The sequence below is a fragment of the Gadus chalcogrammus genome, chromosome 2 (genome assembly GCF_026213295.1).
Source record: "Gadus chalcogrammus isolate NIFS_2021 chromosome 2, NIFS_Gcha_1.0, whole genome shotgun sequence".
Lineage (NCBI taxonomy): Eukaryota > Metazoa > Chordata > Actinopteri > Gadiformes > Gadidae > Gadus > Gadus chalcogrammus.
Window position 1 is genome coordinate 620,080 of NC_079413.1, and position 8,812 is coordinate 628,891.

The 8,812-nt window shown below is 49.6% G+C and overlaps 1 protein-coding gene across 1 annotated transcript; it reads left to right on the top strand.

The window, feature by feature from the left end:
- The first annotated feature begins 1,174 nt into the window (after window positions 1-1,174).
- hoatz (HOATZ cilia and flagella associated protein) lies at window positions 1,175-1,649 on the top strand. Its single transcript, XM_056607006.1, has one exon. The coding sequence runs from the start codon at window positions 1,179-1,181 to the stop codon at window positions 1,647-1,649; it is 471 nt and encodes a 156-aa protein (XP_056462981.1). The 5' UTR covers window positions 1,175-1,178.
- The last annotated feature ends 7,163 nt before the right edge of the window (window positions 1,650-8,812 follow it).

Here is an 8,812-nt window from a genome sequence, read left to right on the forward strand (position 1 = left end):
GCTCATTCTCTCCCTCTGTCCATCCATCACACTCTCTCTCTCCCTCTCCCTCCCTCTCCCTCTCCCTCTCCCTCTCTCTCTCTCTCTCTCTCTCTCTCTCTCTCTCTCCCTCTCCCTCTCCCTCTCCCTCTCCTCTCTCTCTCTCTCTCTCTCTCTCTCTCTCTCTCTCCCTCTCCCTCCCCTCTCTCTCTCTCTCTCTCTCCCTCTCTCTCTCTCTCTCTCTCAGTCCATCTCCCATCTCCCACTCCCTCTCCCTCTCTCCCTCTCTCCCTCTCTTCCTCTCTCCCCCCTCCCCCCCTCCCTTCCTCCCTCCCTCCCTCACCCCAGGTGTGTGTGTTTTGCATGTCGACTCACTGATGGATGCTGCTCAGATGTTGGTTCTTCTGGCGGCGGAGGACATTAAACATGTAAAGCAAGACGTTGATAAGAGCGGCGGCCAGCAGAAGGCCCAGTGCCATGCCCATGTTAGGCTGCCCCGCGCCTGATAGCATGCTAACCACCGGCCCTGCCTTATAAGGGCAGCGGGGCAGTCAACCTTTACGTTTACACCAAAACCCTCCAGTCACACGCCGACACCCCCCAACTACACCCAACTAGACTCAACTACACCCAACTACACCCAACTACACCTCGGTCTTCAGTACGACGACGCTACTGTGTTGACCCCAGACATATTTGAGCTAGCTGTCAGAATCCCAGATCAATCTAACATACGATGTCCAATACGACATCAATCCGATACGATGTCTCATCAAACATCAGTTCTAGAAAACATCAGTAAGATTCTTTATTCCTATTGGACAAAAAAAACTCCCCACTCACCTGGTCAGCAGCAGTATTAGTAGCAGTGGGATTAGTAGTAGTAGTGGTAAAAGTAGCAGTATTAGTAGTAGCAGTGGTACTAGTATGAGTGGTCTGAGTTGAGCAGGTAGAGGCAGGAAGGATGCTGACAGCTCGGCTCCTCTCTATTTAAACGGCCCCGCGCGGCAGGGGGCGGAGCCACGTCTCCATGGTAACCAGAGCAGACAACATAGGAGGATGTGCGCCAGTTAACTCCGTGTCAGAGTTTATTCGTAGAGTTTAATGTTTTTGTTGGGAGTCGTTTGATTTGTTTATCCGTAATTGTACTTATTTTTTCAATATCTTTACACATCTTTACAAAGCGCCTCCTCAAACCGATGTCCCAGCGGGGGTCAGAGGAGCCGCGGGGCTACGAGGTGCACCTCACTGTGTTCCACGGCTCCTCGCCCGCCGACGTGTCCCACGCCGGCCAGCTGTGGGGCTCCGTGGCGCTCCTCCCGCCGCTCGAGTCGCGCCTCATCTCCGCAGACATCAGCCAGCGGCTCCCGGTGGCCCGGAGCTCAGGGAGCAAAACCTCCGTCGGGCCCGGGGCGACCCGTCCCGGGTCGCAGAGGAGAGGAGGAGGAGGGCGGGAGGAGGACGAGGAGGAGGTGGAGGAGCGGAGGAGGAGGTCCGAGGCCATGGCCGTGCGGAAAGAGGAGATCCTGGGACTGCTGTGGAGCCAGAGGGAGCGGAGGCTGAGGAGAGAGGAGGTGGGGAGGCCCGGGCTCAGGAACCAGGAGGCCCTGACCCCGCCCGGGACCCGCGGGGAGGCGGCGGACAGAGAGGCGGTTCAGCTCCTCGAGTGACCGCTCCACACACACACACACACACACACACGCACACGCACACGCACACACACACACTGCAAAGCTTGGGTTCATTTCATCGTATTTGTTCGGCCTAATGTAGCCTGTGTTTACTGTCAAGGTCGGCCTGAATTCAGACCCTTCAGACTTTATAATACAGAAGCCTGTATTTACAGCTCTGTATCGTTCAGGTTATCAGCGGCTTCATGGAAATGATGAGCACTGTCTTTAACAAGCCTAGCTTGTTAGAGCACGGTCCCCTACAAGCTATGCTTGTTAGCCGGAGCTAATAAACAACTTATCTTCAACATGATCCGTGTTCCTCGTGAGTTCTGCGAGCGAGAATTGGTTAATGGATGTGATTGGCTTTCCTGTTGATGGTGTAGGCAGGGGATGTATTGATATGATACGTAATTTCTATGTGTATATATTAAAGATATTTATATTTATATATATCTATATATATATATATATATATATATATATATATATATATATATATATATATATACTATATATTACTGCAGATAAACATTACATACAATGTATATTATATAAAGATAATGATATATAAAGAACGGTCCCGAGGAAAAAGCCTTCCGCTTGGTTTTCAGTTGCCGTTTCCTGCTGTACCTCCAGGTGGAAGTATAGGCTAATAAAATTAAGTTTGTAACATGGTGGAGAAAGCAACGTTTAGATGTTCCCAAGACGTCATGACTGTGTGTGTTCCAAAGACACCTTAGTATACTTCACTATATATACTGCTAAGATGGATCAGGGATCCTCAGAGTTTGGTAGATGACAAAAGGAAAGTTTAAAAATGAGTTTATCTCAACTTTAAAACTCATTTCAGATGTGTTGCACCACTTAAATGTAATCATCGATTAGTAAACCTCAGTTTAGATTTGACCTCATAGTTAGGAAGATAAAGGATCGTCATTTAGCATGCTAGTGTCCCCCTGTTTCCTGGTATGAGAGCAGAGGGGTTCAGCTGGAGGTGATGTGGATGAGTGAGTGTCTGCACCATAATGTCCTCATATCTACATATAAGAGCATCAGCACTCCCACTACAGGCTCCACCAACACACAGGGGAGCGAGAGGGAGAGAGAGAGAGAGGGGGGGAGGGGGGGGGGGGGGAGAGAGAGAGAGAGAGAGAGAGGAACCTTCCTAAGAGAAAAGACTATTACACTAAGAGAAAGCATGGTGAAGTGTCTAATGTAAGAAATAATGTCTAGTGTTTTACAATGGGTTACAGGATAAAACCCCAAGTGTTTACACATGGTTACACAAGTTAAGGTTCTGATGTTTCTGTCTAAGCTTTCGCGTTAAGTGAGGAAGCATTCGGAAAACACTATAAGAACTTCAAGCAGTCAACTCTGAACCAGAAGGATTTCATATGAATGAGTCGTTCCTCACTGTCCTCCCGACGCCGGCTGCTCACTGAGCAGACAGACGGGAGCCCTGTGTGTGAGACAGGTTGTGACAGACGGGAGCCCTGTGTGTGAGACAGGTTGTGACAGACGGGAACCCTGTGTGTGAGACAGGTTGTGACAGACGGGAACCCTGTGTGTGAGACAGGTTGTATGAAGACCTGAGGGCATGCTGGTTGGTTCCCTTGTTTGACCTCGTTAACATGTTGGTTGAGTTGTTAATTGACCTTGTTAACATGTTTGTCCCCTTGTTAATTTAACTCGTTAACATGTTGGTTGAGTTGTTTATTTAGTTCATTAACTCAGCTCTGTGTCGTTAAGAGGTTTACCCCTGTTTCTTACTTAAAATCAGAAAGTTAGTAACATCATTCTAATGTTCTGCTAACGTAAGGTTTTTATAGCATTATAAGATACAATTATACTTTATTGATCCAGGACAGTGTTGCTCACTCTCCCTTAACGTTTTAGTAGCATTCTGATGAAACGCACATTTTCTCATAACATTATGACAATGTCTATGGGAGAGGTGGACCCTCATGGTGTTTTTCTTCGGGGACAGCGTTCAACTCCCTGGTGGGGGGCGCCATGGGCTTCTCCATCCTGGTGAGTGCTGAGGTGTACAGGCACCACCCCGACGTGTGGTACCTGGACGGCACCATCGGGGTCCTCATCGGACTCATCATCCTCGCCTACGGCATCAAGTGAGGCAACCGGACACGCACGCACGCACGCACGCACGCACGCACGCACGCACGCACGCACGCACGCACGCACGCACGCACGCACGCACGCACGCACGCACGCACACACACACACACACACACACACACACACACACACACACACACACACACACACACACATACACAGCCACACACACACACACAAAGACAATGGCTTGGTTTTAGAAAAAACCAAGCCATTTCACACTACTTTGTCAAATCAGTATGTGTTTTGCTAACTTTCTGCTAAGGTTTTGGCAACATTTGAATGTTCCGTCAATGTTCTGCTAAGGTCTTGCTAACATTCAGATACAATTCCACGGCGGTCAGTTCATCTCTCTCTCTCTGTCTCTCTAATCGGTTGTCTCTCTATCTTTCTAGGTCAGAGAGAGAGAGAGAGAGAGAGAGAGAGAGAGAGAGGGAGAGGGAGAGAGAATGTTGTTAATGTTGTTTGACTTGCTCACATCTCTATTCCAAACAAGGCATTTTCACGGTTGTAGAGACACCTCCTGTATCATTTAGAAGGTATACTTGATCTCCAGCCAAAAACGATATATTATCTGTGAAATGCTCATTTTAACACAGAGGCTATCAGAACCCACCCAAATATGGCTTCTCTATTTCTTTTTTTCTCTTTCCTTCGTGAAACAGACCTGGTTCTGACGCAGCAATGCTGCCTTTTAGAGGATCCGATGTGCTACTGCAACTCAGACCATCACTCCAGGAGGAGAGGAGAGGGGAGGAGAAGAGGAGAGGAGAGGAGAGGAGAGGAAAGGAAAGGAGGGGAGAGGAGGAGAGGAGAGGTGGGGAGAGGAGAGGAGAGGAGGAGAGGAGAGGAGAGGAGAGTGGAGGAGAGGAGTGGAGAGCACAGGAGGAGAGGAGAGGGGGAGGAGAGGACAGGAGAGGGGGAGGAAAGGGGAGGAAAATAAAGGAGGAGAGGGGGAGGAGAGGAGGGGAGAGGAGTGGAGGGGAGGAGGGGAGAGGACAGGAAAGGGGGAGGAGAGGAGGAGGAGAGGACAGGAGAGGAGAGGAGGAGAGGAGAGGAGAGGATGGAGGAGGAGGAGACGAGACGAGAGGAGAGGAGGGGAGGAGAGGGGTGGAGTGGAGAGGAGAGGAGGGGAGGAGAGGGGTGGAGTGGAGAGGAGAGGGGCGGGGATCAACTCCTAAAAATGATTGTGTGCTTTAGTCAAACAGCAACAACATTTTATTGCAATAAATTGTATTTATTAAAGGTAGCAGTAAAAACATTGTGCATATCCAATAGAAAGGAGGAGAAAGTTGCTTTTTATTTAGTTCTAGTTCTAAACTCAGCTAGAGTTTTTTTTTGTTATAAACCTAGTTGGTTCTAGGCTTAAACCTAGCTAAAGTAAGCTATAGTTATGAACTTAGCTAGAGTGGGTTCTAGTTATAAACTTAGCTTTAGCTTCATACACCTGGCTATAGTTTGAGGGTGTCTAGACTAGAGGGGAACGATGCCGAAAAAGCATTAGCTACATTATCATTAGCCTAACTACCTTAAGGATATTCAGGAGAGGTAACGGAGGGAGGAGCTGCTGGTGGGATGGGATTATATGGGTGGGATTACAACGATAAAAGAAGCGATGGAATTGGCTGCTCAGTGGTTTATGACTTTCTTCCTGATCACCTTCCTTCTGGTCGGACCTGGAATGGGGGCGGGGGCAGGGGCAGGGGCGGGGCCGGGGGCGGGGCTACTGGAGCGTCCTGCTTTGACCTCATCGATGAACGTTTCTATGGCGGTGAACTTTTCGGTGAGTTCGCCGAGGTGGGACTTGAGGGCGTTGAACTCTTTGTAGAGGTCATCCAGGGCTTCGGAGAGGGGCTGGATCCTGGAGCGGGAGAGGTCACATGACCTGGTTAGTGCTGCGGAGGGTGAACCCCCGCAGACCACAGAAACCACCACAAAACCGACCACCAGGGGGCAGCAAGGGGGGGCAGAGGCAAGCGTAACACAATGAGCTCAGAGAAACAGAGGCAGTGTTGGGTGACGCTCTGAACCAGAGCAAGATGAAGAGGAGGATGAAGCCACGACGAGGAACAGTGGAATAATATTATTATGTTGCCAGGACAACAGACTATTATGGGATCAAATAAGAAAGTAAAAAAACAATGTCAAATAGAACAAATAAATCCAGACTACCAGGCATACATCATCATCATCATCATCATCATCATCATCACTTTTTCCCTCTTGGCACAGTAGCGGCCTTGGGGTGCTCGTGTCTGAACATATGGTCCAGCGCTCGCGGTGGGCGGCCCCAGTGCAGCAGTTGGGGGTTTCGCCTGCCTCGGCTGGAGGACACCTCATCTGTGGATGAGTACGTAGGAGAGTGCTGCACAAATACTCCCCCCGTCCACATTTTTTGTGTAATGGTTGAGACTCTAACAGGTTACCCTCCGGTTACCAGTCCAACTCCTTTACCAGTAAGCCACGGATGCCCAACACCAACAAGAGTAAGACTACATATATTCCAGCAAGGAAGAGAGTTACCCCCAATGAAGCATTTAAGATACTTATGATATTGATGATATTACTTTGATATTGGCCTATACTATATGAAGTCACTTGAGTAGAAGTGTTAACAGAGGACTTCAACTTCAATGTAAGAGATCTATATCCAGCCCGGACGAGTCCAGACCTCAGTTCGGTCAGGAGCTGTTCCGTTTCCTCCCCACACCCCGGCCCTGGCCATCACAGCCATAATGGCAGGGTGTGGTCCAACAGAGTCTTTATAACCTTGTCCACCACAGTGGGCAGCAAACACTGCATTGCTGTGGGAAGTGGGAACCTTCCCAGGACTGGAGAACCCTCTGGGAACCTGTTGATCCAAACAGCCGTAGCTTGGAGACGGATCAGACTGCACCAACCAGCCCCATCACACAGTCAGCACAGCAGACAGGGCTTCAGCCTCACCGGCCGTCCGTACTCACTAACGCAGGATAATGAAACGCTGTAATGTGTCGACCAGGCCCTGCCACGCTCCACTGTCAAGTACATCTGCAGAGGATCGGAGACCGGCCCTGGTCTGACCACACCTGCCTCCAACCGTGAGGCCAACAGACAGATGAGATCAGAGTTGTTGTTTAAGTGACGTGCGGGTAGGACGCCTGACTCGAGGTACGGATGGAGTCACATTTTGATGGTTGTCTACCACAGGTGAGGGGGTGGAGTATTTAAGAGATTTGATGACTCCGCCCCTTCATCATAAAGACTCCGCCCCTCACCTGTGGTGGTCATAAAGTCTCTGCCCCCTCACCTGTGTTAGTCATACAGACTCCGCCCACTCACTTGTGGTAGTCATACATACCCCGCCCCCTCAACTTTGGTGGTCATAAAGACTCCGCCCACTCAGCTGCGGTGGTCATAAAGACTCCACCCTCTCACCTGTGGTGGTCATAAAGACTCCACCCCCTCACCTGTGGTGGTCATAAGGACTCCACCCCCTCACCTGTGGTGGTCATACCGACTCAACCCCCTCACCTCTGGTGGTCATACAGACTCCACTCCTCACCTGTGGTGGTCATAAAGACTCCACCCCCTCACTTGTGTTAGTCATACAGTCTCCGCCCACTCCCCTGTGGGAGTCATACAGACTCCACCCCCTCACCTGTGGTGGTCATAAAGACTCCACCCCCTCACCTGTGGTGGTCATAAAGACTCCACCCCCTCACCTGTGTTAGTCATACAGTCTCCGCCCACTCACCTGTGGTAGTCGGGGAGGAGGGACTGGTGGTCGTTCTGCAGCGCTCCTTTGATCTGGGTGATGATGTCATACCTCCAGTTATCCAGAACCTCTGTCAGGTTGGACACGCCTCGCGTGTTCACATTCTGAGCTGGGGGACAGACAGGTAGGGAATCAGATAGACCGACAGGTGACCGACAACAGACACAGAGGGTATCTTTCTGACAGATTGGGAGTAAGCAATAGGGGCTAAAGGTCAGGGATTAGGGGTCAGGGTTAGGATCAGAGGTTAAGGGTCAAGGTTAGGATCAGGGGTTAAGGGTCAGAGTTAGGGTCAGAGGTTAAGGGTCGGGCATTAAGGGGTTCTGGAGCTCACAGCCATCCCTGTAGTTCCACTCGTCGGCCGCTTTGGCCTTCGGCCGTCGTTTCTGAGCCAACACCGTTACCATGGCAATGGCCAATAACAGCAGCATGGTCAGTTTGATCGCCATGACGATGCCAGCTCCTGTGGAGAAGTGAGGTGTTCAAGAGGACAAACAGATGGAATGAAACGTTTGTGTAGAGAGACCATACAAAGTCAACACTTAGACAGACTGTTCATTCATGACCGAATACACTTAAACAGAGAGTTTCTTAACCTTGAAAGACACTTTAACAGCCAGTTTCTTAATGAATAAACACTTAAATAGACAGTTTCTTAATTACTAAAAAAAACACTTAAACAGACGGTTTCTTAATGACCAAACCCACTTAAATATTCAGTTTCTTAACCTTGAAACACACTTAAACAGCCAGTTACTTAACCTTGAAAGACACTTGAACAACCAGTTTTTCAACCTTGAAAACACCCTTAAACACCCAATTTCTTAACCTTGAAAGACACTTAAGCAGCCAGTTTCTTAACCTTGAAACACACTTAAACAGCCAGTTTCTTAACCCTGAAAGACACTTGAACAGCCAGTTTTTTAACCTTGAAACAGACTTAAAATGACAGTTTCTTAACCTTGAAAGACACTTTAACAGCCAGTTTCATAACCGTGGAACAGACTTAAAGCCAGTTTCTTCTGAGCCTTCTAACCAAGCAGCTAATCACGGACCGACTGGACTGACCTGCAGAGACGAGGGCAGCCTGGAGGTCCTGAAGGAGAGTGAAGGGAGGATGGAGACAGCCTGGAGGTCCTGAAGGAGAGTGAAGGGAGGATGGAGACAGCCTGGAGGTCCTGAAGGAGAGTGAAGGGAGGATGGAGACAGCCTGGAACACACTCCCCTCTCCCCGCCTGCCCAGCCCAACCTCCTCCAGCCCAGGCTG